This window comes from Thalassophryne amazonica, chromosome 22 (genome assembly GCF_902500255.1).
Source record: "Thalassophryne amazonica chromosome 22, fThaAma1.1, whole genome shotgun sequence".
Taxonomy (NCBI): domain Eukaryota; kingdom Metazoa; phylum Chordata; class Actinopteri; order Batrachoidiformes; family Batrachoididae; genus Thalassophryne; species Thalassophryne amazonica.
In genome coordinates, this window is record NC_047124.1 from 34,135,283 (window position 1) to 34,150,456 (window position 15,174).

Genomic DNA, 15,174 nt, shown 5'->3' on the forward strand with positions numbered 1-15,174 from the left:
GGACACGGGCTCTGAAGGGAATCTGTTAGACAGCAGATGGGCCAGGGAGATAGGGTTCCCTCTGGTGGCGCTTACCTCGCCTGTGCAGGTGCGGGCACTAGATGGCTCCCTACTCCCTCCAATCACGCATAAGACACCACCTGTAACTCTGGTGGTGTCAGGAAATCACCAGGAGGTGATCGAGTTTTTTGTGACACCTGCTACCTCCCGTGTGATTTTAGGGTTCCCCTGGATGTTGAAACACAATCCCCGGATCGATTGGCCATCCGGGGTAGTGGTTCAGTGGAGTGAGACCTGCCATCGGGTATGTTTAGGTTCCTCGGTTCCTCCCGGTTCCCAGGCTAAGGAGGAGGTCAGAGTCCCGCCCAATCTAGGGACGGTGCCGGTGGAGTACCACGACCTTGTAGATGTGTTCAGTAAGGATCTGGCGCTCACCCTTCCCCCCCACCGTCCGTACGATTGTGCCATTGATTTGGTTCCGGGTGGTGAGTTCCCGTCCAGCAGGCTGTACAACCTCTCCCACCCTGAGCGCGAATCAATGGAGACCTATATCCGGGACTCTTTAGCCGCTGGGTTGATCCAGAATTCCACCTCCCCGATGGGTGCAGGTTTCTTTTTTGTGGGTAAAAAAGACGGCGGACTTCGTCCATGCATTGATTACAGGGGACTGAACGAAATCACGGTTCGCAATCGATACCCGTTGCCCCTGTTGGATTCAGTGTTCACGCCCCTGCATGGAGCCCGAATATTCACTAAATTGGATCTTAGAAATGCGTATCACCTGGTTCGGATCCGGAAGGGAGACGAGTGGAAGACGGCATTTAACACCCCCTTAGGTCACTTTGAGTACCTGGTCATGCCGTTCGGCCTCACAAACGCCCCCGCAATGTTCCAAGCTTTGGTTATTGATGTCTTGCGGGATTTCCTGCACCGATTCGTCTTCGTATATCTAGACGATATACTCATCTTTTCTCCGGATCCTGAGACTCATGTCCGGCATGTACGTCACGTCCTGCAGCGGTTGTTGGAGAACCGGCTGTTTGTGAAGGGCGAGAAGTGTGAGTTCCACCGCACTTCTTTGTCCTTCCTGGGGTTTATCATCTCCCCCAACTCCGTCGCTCCTGATCCGGCCAAGGTTGCGGCGGTGAGAGACTGGCCCCAACCCACTAGCCGTAGGAAGCTGCAACAGTTCCTCGGCTTTGCTAATTACTACAGGAGGTTCATTAAGGGCTACAGTCAGGTAGTTAGCCCCCTGACAGCCCTGACCTCACCAAAAGTCCCCTTCACCTGGTCGGATCGTTGCGATGCCGCATTCAAGGAGTTGAAACGGCGCTTCTCGTCTGCACCCGTTCTGGTGCAGCCCGATCCTAGTCGCCAGTTAGTGGTTGAAGTGGACGCCTCGGACTCAGGGATAGGAGCTGTGCTTTCCCAGAGCGGGAAGACCGATAAGGTCCTTCATCCGTGTGCCTATTTTTCCCGCAGGTTGACCCCGGCCGAACGGAATTATGATGTCGGCAATCGAGAACTCCTTGCGGTGAAAGAGGCTCTTGAAGAGTGGAGACATCTGTTGGAGGGAACGTCCGTACCATTCACGGTTTTCACTGACCACCGGAACCTGGAGTATATCAGGACCGCCAAACGGCTGAATCCCAGGCAAGCCCGCTGGTCACTGTTCTTCGGCCGTTTTGACTTCCGGATCACCTACCGTCCCGGGACCAAGAACCAGAGATCGGATGCCTTGTCCCGGGTACATGAAGATGAAGTCAAAACGGAGTTGTCGGATCCACCGGAACCCATCATCCCGGAGTCCACTATCGTGGCCACCCTCACCTGGGACGTAGAGAGAACCGTCCGGGAGGCCCTGGCACGAAGCCCGGACCCCGGAACTGGGCCGAAGAACAGACTTTACGTCCCACCAGAAGCTAGGGCTGCAGTCCTGGACTTCTGTCACGGCTCTAAGCTCTCCTGTCATCCAGGGGTGCGAAGAACTGTGGCAGTTGTCCGGCAGCGCTTCTGGTGGGCGTCCCTAGAGGCCGACATCCGGGATTATATCCAGGCCTGTACCACCTGCGCCAGGGGCAAGGCTGACCATCGCAAGGCTTCGGGTCTGCTCCAGCCGCTGCCCGTGCCCCATCGCCCCTGGTCCCACATCGGCCTGGATTTTGTCACGGGCCTCCCGCCGTCCCAGGGCAACACCACCATCCTCACGATAGTGGACCGATTCTCCAAGGCGGCCCACTTCGTGGCCCTCCCGAAGCTCCCGACGGCCCAGGAGACAGCGAACCTCCTGGTTCACCACGTCGTCCGGCTGCATGGGATCCCAACAGACATCGTCTCCGATCGCGGTCCCCAGTTCTCCTCGCACGTCTGGAGGAGCTTCTGCCGGGAACTGGGGGCCACGGTGAGTCTCTCATCCGGGTATCATCCCCAGACCAACGGGCAAGCAGAACGGGCCAATCAGGAGATGGAGCAGGCCCTGCGTTGCATGACAGCCGCGCACCCGGCGGCCTGGAGTACCCATCTGGCCTGGATCGAGTATGCCCATAACAGCCAGGTGTCGTCAGCCAGCGGGCTCTCCCCTTTCGAGGTATGTCTGGGGTACCAACCTCCTTTGTTTCCGGTGGTTGAGGGAGAGGTCGGTGTGCCCTCGGTCCAGGCCCACCTACGGAAGTGCGCCCGTTGAGGGGGGGGTCCTGTTGTGTGGGCCGCCAGAAGAGGAGGTACTGCTGGCCCACCACCAGAGGGCGCCCTGTCTGGAGTGCGGGCTCCAGGCACCAGAGGGCGCAGCCGCCTCACAGGAGCAGCCAGGGTGACAGCTGTCACGCATCATCTGCAACAGCTGTTACCAATCATCTGATCGGCAGGAGTATATCAGCAGGACGACGTCTCCACCTCTTTGCCGAGATATCGTTCTACCTGGAAGGTAATATCCTCAGCTCACTGTGTAAACAGTCATCTTTTGTGATTTTGTGTGTTGTATAAACAGACTCCTTTTCCAACGAGAGGTGGAGGTAGTTTTCCTGCCGTACGGATTGCTGGGTGCAAACGCGCCCTCCGTTAACTGTTCTTTGTTCCTCGCCAGCAGTACCAGGTCCGACACGCGGAGGCAGTGGCCACCTGGGAGTTCGGGACTTGGCGGCTCCAGTATTCCCGGGGTCCTGTGGCGGAGGAAACCGTGTGGTTCCGGTTCTACTTTGGAGAGGTGTCTCCTATCTTCGAGCCTGCCCACACGACACCCTTGTGAATTGACTTTGTCCATTATTGTAATCTGTTGTATTTGTTGTGCACGTTCGCAACAGTAAAGTGTTGTTATTTGACCTATTCCATTGTCCGTTCATTTGCGCCCCCTGTTGTGGGTCCGTGTACTTACACTTTCCCAACAATTTTCATGTAACTAATATGGTAATGTGCCTGTTTGTAAAATAATGTAAACAACTCTTACCATTCACAGATCAAGTATTTCTCGAGGCTTGATGACACGGCCTGATCTGGTGGTGTAACCAGGCTGCTCTTGTGGCTGGTCACTTGGAGCTAAGATAGGTTCAGTGCTTGTTGACTCTGGCACTGGTTGGTCTGCGGTCTCGGTGGTTTCCCGAAGGTGCCGTCTGTTGCGCCGAAAAGTCTGTCCTTCTTCCGTTTTGATGTGGTAGCTCCTGTCAGTATACGATGGTTGTGTCACTGTAGCAGGTTTCCACGATCCATCCTCTTGGCGGAAGCGAATGTGTGCACCTGCTGGTAGAGGTGGGAGGGCTTTAGCTGACCTGTTGTAGTACAGCTGCTGCCGGCGTTGGCAGGTTTCTCTCTGCTGCTTCACGATGCGCTGAGGGGTGAATTTTGGCTGTAGTTGTGTAGCTGTTGTGGGAAGGATAGAGCGCAATCTGCGGCTCATCAACAGCTGTGCTGGAGACTTCAGGTTGTCCACAGGAGTGTTTCGATACTCCAACAATTCAATGTAAGGGTCTTTGCCGTCTGCCTGGGCTTTGTCCAGGATGTGTTTGGCTGTTTGTACTGTCTTTTCAGCAAGGCCATTACTTTGTGGGTATCTCGGGCTTGTGGTGATGTGTGAGAAGTCCCACACTTCTGCAAAATGCTGGAATTCTGCTGCGCTGTAGCAGGGACCATTGTCGCTTATGAAACGTTCAGGAATGCCGTGCCGTGCAAATGCTGCTTTGAGTTTTAAAATCACAGCAGATGCAGTGCTACTGCTCAGTCTCTCCATTTCAAAGTATCGACTGTAGTAGTCCACGATTGTGATATAGTCATGTCCATTCCATGTGAATAAGTGGAATAAGATCCAGGACGTCGTGAGAGAACAGAGAAGTTTCAGAAGAAGTCGGTTTCAGCATTTTATCCGGATATTCCACTGTTAAAGGAGATTTTTTTTAATGAAAGACGTGCGGGCGGATTGCAGCGTCGGCTCGCAGCCGCCACAGGAAAAACACCTCCGCTGGAAGCCTTAAGGACAAGTTGGAACATGTCCAGCTGTTAAACAATTTCTCATATACTCACTCCACTGAAAGCCATCAAAAGCCGCCTGGATTTTACAAATGGTTATCAACACGGAGGTGTTTTTCCTGTGCCGCCGCACCGCGCCGGCTGCGTCCCGACGCGCGGACCCGTCCGCACGTTTTTCATTAAAAAAATCTCCTTTAACAGTGGAATATCCGGATAAAATGCTGAAACCGACTTCTTCTGAAACGTCTCTGTTCTCTCACTACGTCCTGGATCAATAGAGCCTGAAATGTGGAGGTTTTCAGCTTGAAACAGGCTGATGACGGCGCCTGAGAGCGCTGCGCGATGTCTCGCACCGTGGGAAGTCCTTAAAGAGACAGTATCACCTCAAAATCTCTCATCAGCCGTTAAAATTTTCACTGAAAACCAGCTTAATTTTTCGAACCGTGTCCACTTCGATGTGTCTCACAGGTTTAGCAAAAATTTTGATCAAACAAAGCGCCAGTCTCTCAGCAACTTCTCAGACAAAGGAATTCCGACGAGGGGCTGGAGGACTCCTCCCACAAGGAGTGCTCACAGGCGAATGACGTCACCGACAGGCGTGGAAAAACTCACGCATGTGCACGAGGGTTCAAGCATGTCTGACGTAAAAACATATGAATGAAATCCATATAGTTTTTGAAAAAAATAAAAAGGACCTATACTTTATGGACAGACCTCGTATTTGTGCATCCATACCTTCACACAAGCTGTTATCACAGTACTCAATTGACTTTCTCGACAACGTATCAGCTACTGGTATTTCTTTTCCAGCTTTGTGCGTGATCTGGATGTCGTATTTTTGAAGTTGCAGTATCATCCTTTGAAGACGAGGTGGTGCAGCAGCGAGTGGCTTCTTGAGTATTGCCTCCAGAGGTTTGTGGTCAGACTCCACGGTCACACAAAAGAGCACCGCATACAGCTCTTTTTCAATCTGAGCGTAGTTTTATTCTGTGCTGTTGAGTGATTTGGATGCGTAGGCAACCGGTCTGCCATCCTGAAGCAGTACGGCGCCTAGGCCGCTCTTTGAGGCATCCACCTGAAGGGTCAGTTCCTTCTGAAGGTCAAGGTAGGCTAACACTGGGTGGTTTGTGATTAGCTCTTTGATTTGCTCAAATGCTCTGTCGTGTACAGCATCCCAAATGAACTTGCTGTCCTGCTTTAGTAACAGTCTTAGTGGTGCATTCACCTCTGAGATGCGTGGAGTGAACCTGGCCAGATAATTGATCATGCCCAATATTGTCTCGAGTTCCGACTTGGACTGTGGTGGCTGCATGTCTTGTATGGCCTTCACTTTTTGTGGGTCTGGGCTGATGCCTTTGTTGGAAAGCTTGTGGCCAAAATAGCTGACTTCTTGGACACAGATTTTGCACTTGTCTGGGTTTAACTTTAATCCCTTTTCTCTTGTGCGTTGGAGCATTGCTCTCAGGTTTTCGTCATGCTCCTTCTTTGTTTTGCCAGAAACGAGAATATCGTCTACAATGGCAGCAACACCCCTAAGTCCTTCATATGTCTCGTCCACACGTCTCTGAAACTCGTCCTGTGCTGAGCTAATACCAAAAGGCAGCCTAAGGAATCTGTATCTGCCAAATGGCGTGTTGAAAGTGGTCAGCAGTGACAATTTCTCGCTCAGTTTAATGGCCCAGTAGCTTGATCTTGCATCAAGTACACTAAAGTACTGTGCTCCTGCAAGCTTTGTTGTGACGTCTTCGAGTGTTGATAGAGGATAGTGTGGTCTCTGAATGGCCTTGTTTAGATCTCTTGGGTCTAGACATATGCGTAGTTTATGTTTTTGGGCTTTTTCTACAACAACAAGGGCACTGACCCATTCGGTAAGTAAGTAAGTAAGTAAGTAAATTTTATTTGTATAGCACCTTTCACAGACAAGAGCCACAAGGTGCTTCACAACATAAAAAGCACAATACACCACATAGTGACCAAGACATTTAAAAATATAGCATAGCAGCCCAAAACCTAAGCAAAAGCTTGTGTAAAAAAGAAGGTCTTAAGTTGGCTTTTAAAAGTGTCAAGAGTCCAGTGAGCGCAGAGAGAGCGGGAGACCATTCCAAAGCCTGGGAGCAACAGCCTGGAAGGATCGCTCTCCTCTGGTTGAAAAACGGGTGCGTGGAATCATCAACAAATTTTGATCCACAGACCTCAACGCCCTGGCAGGGGCATAAGGCTGGATGAGGTCACAGATATAGGAAGGCGCTGACTATGTAGAGCTCTAAAGGTTAAAACCAAAATTTTAAAATTGATCCTGTAGGACACTGGCAGCCAATGAAGCTCCTTTAAAATTGGGGAAATGTGAGTCCTCCTGTTGGCTTGTGTCAGAATTCTCGCTGCAGAGTTCTGTACCAACTGCAGTCGATGGAACTCCTTCTTGTTTAGACATGAAAACAAACTGTTACAATAGTCTAAACGTGTTGACACAAAAGCATGAATAATAAGCTTTAAATCATTTCGTGACACCATTTTCCTGAGCTTAGAGATGGTAGGTTCAGTTACCTTTTTAATGATTTTATTGTCCTCCATTTTGTCAAGCTCTTCTTTGAGCCTTGCTCGTAGTGCTATGGGGACTCTGCGTGGAGGGTATACCACAGGTGTTGCGTCTGGATTGATGCGGAATGTGCGTTCTCCTTGGAACTCTCCAATGCCCTGGAAAACATCAGCGTAGTCCTTTAGTATTGCTTTTGGGTCGTTGTCTGTTTTGCTTTGACTCACTCCCATAACCAGTCTTATCAGGTTTAACTCTAGGCTAGCACTTAGTCCTAGGATGGGTGGTGCTTTGGCATTGATGATGTGAAAGTCCAGTTGTTTTGCTTGGTTGTTGTATTCACACTTTAGGTTGCAGATGCCTCGTACTTTTAGGGCTTTTCCACCATATGCTGTGATGGATTGTGCAGGTGGCATCGTGGGTACATCGTTGAACAGTGCCTTGTAGATGCTGTCTGGAATGGCATTAATCTCTGCACCTGTGTCCATTTTGAACTTCACAGTTTGTTGGTCTGGTCCTACCTTTATGTCTGCGTAGGCTTGTACATTGCTTTTGTTTGTGTTTACAGTTGTGATGCTATCGATAAACAGTTCTCCAATCACAGCCACTTAAGCCGAGATCTTCTTCTGGGTTGTCTGGGTGTCTTGGTGGCTTTCCTCACTCTTCTCCTTCTTGCACAGTCACTCAGTTTTTGAGAACTGTCTACTCCATGCAGATTTACCTTAAAGTGCCATACTGTTTTTATTTCTTCATAATTGATGTAAATAAAGTCCAAGACATATTCAGTGGCAGCTTTACTATCAGAGAGCCTCGTCCACAACTAACACAAAAGACTCCAAGCTGTCAGTGATGTTAAAGGAGGCAAAACATGGGATTAAGAACAGGGGTATGTAAACTTTTGATCAGGGTCATTTGGGTAGTTTCTGTTGTTATTGTGATTTCAAAAGACTAAACACAGTTGTTTGAGAATAACTGGCTTCACTCAACCACTAACCATGAATGAAAAAAAGGTTTTTGTGTTATCATTCATATTCTATGAAAATGGCCAAAAAAAACAAACAAATTCTGCCAGGGTATGTAAACTTTTGAGCACAACTGTGTGTGTGTATATATATATATATATATATATATATATATATATATATATACACACTTTGCACTGGGATACCAATTAAAAAACTGCAAATTATGATGAAGACAATCTGTGCAGTAGTTTTGGTGTAATCCTGCTAACAGACACATGAAGAAATAAATAAATACCGATGATTTTAACGTGTCCTTGGCAGACATAACAATGCTCATACGGTTAAGGGTATTTTAAATGGTAAATGGACTGTATTTATATAGCGTTTTCCATCTGCATCAGATGCTCAAAGTGCTTTAAAATAATGCCTCACATTTACCCAAATGTAAGGCTGCTGCCATACAAGGTGCTCACTACACACCAGGAGCAATGAGGGGATTAAGGACCTTGCCCAAGTGCTCTTAGTGATTTTCCAGTCAGGCTGGGATTTGAATCGAGGATCCTCTGGTCTCAAGCCCAACACTTTAACCATGAGACCATCACCTCCCCCATTTTTCTGTTATATTTTCAAGCATAAAAAGAAAAAACCTGAATAAATAGCCTTCTCTCTCTCTCTCTCTCTCTCTCTCTCTCTCTCTCTATGTTAATTGTCATTGTGTTCAGTTCTGTGTTCATGTCTGTTAGTCGTGTGGTTTCTCTGTTTCTGCATCCTTGAGTTCCACTTTAGTTTTCTGCCCTTTCTTCTTTGGTTTTTGTATTTGGTTTTGTTTCTACTTTTAGTTTGAGATGTTTTGGTTCTTGTCACACCCAGGGCTCTTTTGAGGTTTGTGTCACTTTGTGTTTGTCAGTTTCTGTGTGTTTTTGTAGGTGTGTATTGTTTCCTGGTCTCCCCTACACCTGTTCCATTTCACACGTGTTGTTTGTCTGTTTATTTGTGTTACATTAAGTGCTGCACCGTTCTGCTTTGAGTTTGCCAAATGATTCTTTGTCACCTCTCATTCCCAGTTTGTTGTTTGTTCCTTGACACCTCTGTGAGTTTTTCTGTTGTTTGACGTCTCTGTGTTCATTGTCCTTTGTTTTACCATCGATTTCTATTTACTCACTAGATGGAGGTCCGGGGCGATGCGCTCATTCTCTGGCTGTTTGACAGAGCGCCACCATCTTGGTTTGCATCTGACAACCTAAACATGAATAGAAATCAATGTTTTTAAGAGAGTTTCAGGATAAATCTGCATTTTCTGTGCTGTTACATTTATTCAAACTCAGTCCCACATTTGTACAGACAATATTTGTCAAAACAAATACAGAAGAGAATCAGACAATTTATATAATAGACTTGATTGAATTTGTTGGTCCCAGTCCACATAGAAAATAAAACCATCAGTTTGTCAAACACACTGTCTGTCACGACACCAGATACTAGTCTGACCCTAAATGAATTTCATTATGAAGTTAAATGTGGTAAATAATCAGGGGTGAAAGTAAGAGCTTCACACACTTGCACCATTTTAAAGATATTAATATTAAAGACTGCTCTTAACCCACCTGCGGCGCTGCTTTTACGGAGCGCTTCTCCGCGAAAATATCAAATAATATAAATAAATGGAACAGCGACGCCAGCCAGGGTGAAAATACAACCCCAAAGTTGAAAAGCCAGCATCTGTGATAGTATGGGGGTCTGTTTGTGCCCGTGGCACTAACAAAGATGTCTATCAGTTTGAACATTAAATATCTTGTCTTTGTGGTGTTTTCAATTGAATATAGGTTGAAGAGGATTTGCAGATCATTGTATTCTGTTTTTATTTACATTTTACACAATGTCCCAACTTCATTGGAATTGAGGTGATAAGATTATTCAATCTGGACCAAGCTGAAATAAATCTGAAAACACTAGATTGGGGGCAGAGAGACTGAAAGCTCTAAATCTCACGGTGGTCAAGCAGACAGGAGGAATGGTGAGGATGAGAGACGATGATGATCTGCGGGTACGGCCGGGTGTGTGTGTGTGTGTGTGCGTGTGAAGACGTTCGATGAGGTACGGAGCGGCGAGGATGTGGAGGGCCTTGAAGGTTAGAAGGATGATTTGATAGTCAATGCTGTGAGTAATTGGGAGCCAGTGAAGTTGTTGAAGAACGGGGGTGATGTGGTGAATAAATGGTGTTCCTGTGATTATCTGAGCTGCTGCATTCTGAACCAGTTGGAGCTTATGAAGAAGCTTTTGAGAGAAACCAAATAGGAGAGAGTTGTCAGCAGTGCTGACAGAAGTGAGTGACGGGTGTAGACGATTAATGTTTTGGAGATGGAAATATGCAGACCGGGTGATGTTATTGATATGGGTTTGAAATGACAAAGTACTGCTGATGAAATTGAATATTATGTTTCTGAAATATATTACTGAAAGGGAGAAGATAGATAATGAAAAGGATGGGACCAAGGACAGAGCCTTGGGGAACACCAGAGGAGAGGGGAGATGGCTGTGATTTAATGTTTTTAACTGAATATACTGAGTGCGGCCAGAGAGAAAAGATGAAAACCAGTCTGAAGGAGTGCATGATGAACCAAGAGCTGTCAGTCTATGAAGGAGGAGAGAATGAGAAATGACCTATTTAACCTTTAGTTAACCAATCATTTGTCAGCTTGTCACTGCACCTGAACGCTGCACAAAAAAGCATTTTCAGATTAAGTCAGCGCATCATCATATTTCTATTTAATCTAATGACTGATGATGTAGAATAACTCTAAGCAAGATGGCAGCTGCTGGCAACAGCTCACAGGCTGCATCCGCCATCTAGAGGATTAAATAGAAATCAATGGTTTTGCTTGTTTGTTAGGTGCGTTTTGGTTTGTGTTACATGTTAACTCATGCTGTTGCCTTTGAAATCCTTCTGTTTGTTTGTTCTGGACTCCTGTGTTTTGGTCAAATAAATCACCTTTGTTCTCCATTTACATCCTGTGCAGTTTCAGCCTGTGTCCACACGAGATGTCATTCCTATCGAGAAGCCAGCCCTCCGCACAACTGTGCATGTGCGCGCATGCACATTTCTCTCTACCCAGACTTTCACACCTCACCCGTCCACACTTCCCCCTGTCGTGTTGACGGTGCCTCTCTTTACCGGACTGAACTCCCTGACAGAGTGACCGAGGAATGAAAATTCAACAACAATATTGTATTTACAGCTCAATATTGTCAGGACGCACAACTCAATTGCTCAACTCGACAGAACATTCACACACAGAGTTAAACTACCCCACTGAAGGAAATGCACATAATTTTTGTCTTTACATGAAAATACCACAGCAATAAGTGTCTTTTCAATTTTAAAAAGTTGAAATTTGCATGTGCATGCTGTATTTATTGCACAATATTGTCGGGACGTGGAACTGTGGATTTATGCCTGGGGACGCATCAATTGACAGAACACTGATCTGTACCAGCAGCAATAAATCAGCAGCTCAGCTGAGCTGAGACGTCCTGCTGCTGTGTTCAGAGCAGCACGACTCATCAATCTATTACCATGTATATATAATAAATTATGAACTTTGGCAGGATTCCAAAAAAGTTCTCCACCGCACGACATAAACCTTCTACACAATCCAGATGGGCACAAAGAGTGCATTAATTAATTCCACATGGTCCACATTAATTCAACCCATTTTTGTATAATACAGAATGAATTCAGCTTTGAATTAAATTCCATTCAAGGTGGTTTAAATCCTCAGATTTCATACACAGGCAAGACGGTTTACACCAGTTCCTTGGCCAAAAGTCACAGAAATGTAAGGAGAATATCGAAAACCGTTTAATTATTTGTGGCTTTGCCAACATGTGCAGCTTTCCAGCATTTTGCACCTGTTTCTTGGTGAGACTCATTGAGCGTCTGTGTGCGCTGACTGAGTTGCCCTGATCTAAAATGGTGACCACGCCTCCTTGCTGTGACGCTTCTCAGTGTGACTGCAGACTCTAGTATCTTCATTCATTCATTCATCTTCAACCTCTTAGTCCAATCTAGGGTCACGGGGGGCTGGAGCCTAACCCAGCAGTCATAGAGCGCGAGGCAGGGTACACCCAGGACAGGACGCCAGCCTGTCACAGGGCCGACTCTAGTATCTCTTCCAGTAAAATGCTGGAAAGCTGCACATGTCGGCAAAGCCACAAACGGAGAAGGGAGACAACATTTCCTTCTATAATTAAACAGTTTTCAAAATTCTTGTTACTTTTTTCATGATTTTTGCGGAATAAACTGGAGTGAACCATGTTGCCTGTATATGAAACCTGAGAATTTAAACCTCCTTGAATTTAATTCAAAGCTGAAATTACTCAGTACTATACAAAAATGGATTTAATTAAAGTGAACCATGTGGAATTAATTAATTCACTCTTTGTGCCTGTCTGGATTGTGTGGAAGGTTTACGTCGCACAGTGGAGAAGTTTTTTTTGGAATCCTGTCAGTTAACTCAACAAAAATATAAACGCAACACTTTTGGTTTTGCTCCCATTTTGTATGAGATGAACTCAAAGATCTAAAACTTTTTCCACATACACAATATCACCATTTCCCTCAAATATTGTTCACAAACCAGTCTAAATCTGTGATAGTGAGCACTTCTCCTTTGCTGAGATAATCCATCCCACCTCACAGGTGTGCCATATCAAGATGCTGATTAGACACCATGATTAGTGCACAGGTGTACCTTAGACTGTCCACAATAAAAGGCCACTCTGAAAGGTGCAGTTTTATCACACAGCACAATGCCACAGATGTCGCAAGATTTGAAGGAGCGTGCAATTGGCATGCTGACAGCAGGAATGTCAACCAGAGCTGTTGCTCGTGTATTGAATGTTCATTTCTCTACCATAAGCCATCTCCAAAGGCGTTTCAGAGAATTTGGCAGTACATCCAACCAGCCTCACAACCGCAGACCACGTGTAACCACACCAGCCCAGGACCTCCACATCCAGCATGTTCACCTCCAAGATCGTCTGAGACCAGCCACTCGGGCAGCTGCTGGAACAATCGGTTTGCATAACCAAAGAATTTCTGCACAAACTGTCAGAAACTGTCTCAGGGAAGCTCATCTGCATGCTCGTCATCCTCATCGGGGTCTTGACCTGACTCCAGTTCGTCGTCGTAACCGACTTGAGTGGGCAAATGCTCACATTCGCTGGCATTTGGCATGTTGGAGAGGTGTTCTCTTCACGGATGAATCCCGGTTCACACTGTTCAGGGCAGATGGCAGACAGCGTGTGTGGTGTCGTGTGGGTGAGCGATTTTCTGATGTTAATGTTGTGGATCGAGTGGCCCATGGTGGCGGTGGAGTTATGGTATGAGCAGGCATCTGTTATGGATGAAGAACACAGGTGCATTTTATTGATGGCATTTTGAATGCACAGAGATACCGTGACGAGATCCTGAGGCCCATTGTTGTGCCATGCATCCAAGAACATCACCTCATGTTGCAGCAGGATAATGCACGGCCCCATGTTGCAAGGATCTGTACACAATTCTTGGAAGCTGAAAATGTCCCAGTTCTTGCATGGCCGGCATACTCACTGGACATGTCACCCATTGAGCATGTTTAGGATGCTCTGGACCGGCATATACGACAGCGTGTACCAGTTCCTGCCAATATCCAGCAACTTCGCACAGCCATTGAAGAGGAGTGGACCAACATTCCACAGGCCACAATTGACAACCTGATCAACTCTATGTGAAGGAGATGTGTTGCACTGCATGAGGCAAATGGTGGTCACACCAGATACTGACTGGTATCCCCCCCCCAATAAAACAAAACTGCACCTTTCAGAGTGGCCTTTTATTGTGGACAGTCTAAGGCACACCTATGCACTAATCATGGTGTCTCATCAGCATCTTGATATGGCACACCTGTGAGGTGGGATGGATTATTTCAGCAAAGGAGAAGTGCTCACTATCACAGATTTAGACTGGTTTGTGAACAATACTTGAGGGAAATGGTGATATTGTGTATGTGGAAAAGGTTTTAGATCTTTGAGTTCATCTCATACAAAATGGGAGCAAAACCAAAAGTGTTGCGTTTATATTTTTGTTGAGTATATATATATATATATATATATATGTGTATGTGTGTGTGTGTGTGTGTGTGTGTGTGTGTGTGTGTGTGTGTGTGTGTGTGTGTATTTTGAAGTGGTTTGACGAGTCGTGCTGCGCTGAACACAGCTGGAACAGATTGGATCTGCGTAACTTTCAACACTAATATTTGGGAATGTATGTGTGTCAGAGTAAGTTTAATACTTTACTTACATAATTTAATATAAACTTATTTTACTGGCTGGATATCAGGTCAGAACGGTATTTTAACATGTATTTTGTGAGCTTTTTTCCGAGTGTGTTCACTCGCGTATCCACATTGAAAAAGCATTAACATCTGGGCACTTCATCAATATTTTGCCCAGTTAGGAGGCGTCATGTCACTGTCATGTTTAATTGGCAGCATGAGGAGTGAGGACTCTAGTCCTCATATTAACCTCTATTCTGAGCACTAAACTCTCTCTCTCTCTCTCTCTCTCTCTCTCTTTTGCATGTGTCAGTAGCCAGTCACCCATTTCTATTGTCAGTTTGAATTCTACATGCCAAAATAAAAAAAAAAGGTATATCAATGTAAACTGTACTGCTATGAGTATTAGTTTCATTAAAATCTTAATGACACCATCCCCAGTACAAACATGAGAAACACGGTTGATTAATCTGTATTTTCAAGCTAAAAGCACAAAGCAAAAGCTTTTAATTTTGTCGTGTTGATGGAGGAGCGCTCACTATTTTTGGCACGGTGGGCCGTCCTGCCAAGCCTGTGGAAGGGAATTGTTTCCTGGAAAATTAATTCATATTTTCCAACAATAAATCCAAAAGGTCAGTGTTTTGGTCCTGTGTGGACGGACAATCAGTACGACTTTCAGTGCGATCAGTAGGACCAAGAAGACGACCATGAAAACCACTTTGTGTGTTCTGAATAATGATGCAGGTTGATGTGAACTTGAAGTTGTTTGTGTTCAGACATAATGTGAGTAAACTGTTTCTGATTGATCCACAGAGTGAAGCAGCAGAGCTCAGAGGTTCTCAGGGTTCCATCTGCTCAGCAGCATCAAACAAACCTGAACCACATGTTTCTGGTCTGTTGACTTCAA

General features: G+C 46.1%; 1 protein-coding gene across 2 annotated transcripts in view; it reads left to right on the forward strand.

The window, feature by feature from the left end:
- The window catches only part of LOC117503795 (NLR family CARD domain-containing protein 3-like), a 554,615-nt gene that overhangs the window by 527,762 nt on the left and 11,679 nt on the right, over window positions 1–15,174 (forward strand). Inside the window, exon 5 of one of the 2 annotated variants that reach the window (XM_034163051.1) lies at window positions 15,081–15,159. The exons of the other annotated variant lie outside the window; for it this stretch is intronic. Within the exon in view, the coding sequence (XP_034018942.1) occupies window positions 15,081–15,159 (79 nt within the window). The remainder of the gene's footprint in view (window positions 1–15,080; window positions 15,160–15,174) is intronic. 2 annotated transcript variants of the gene reach the window in all.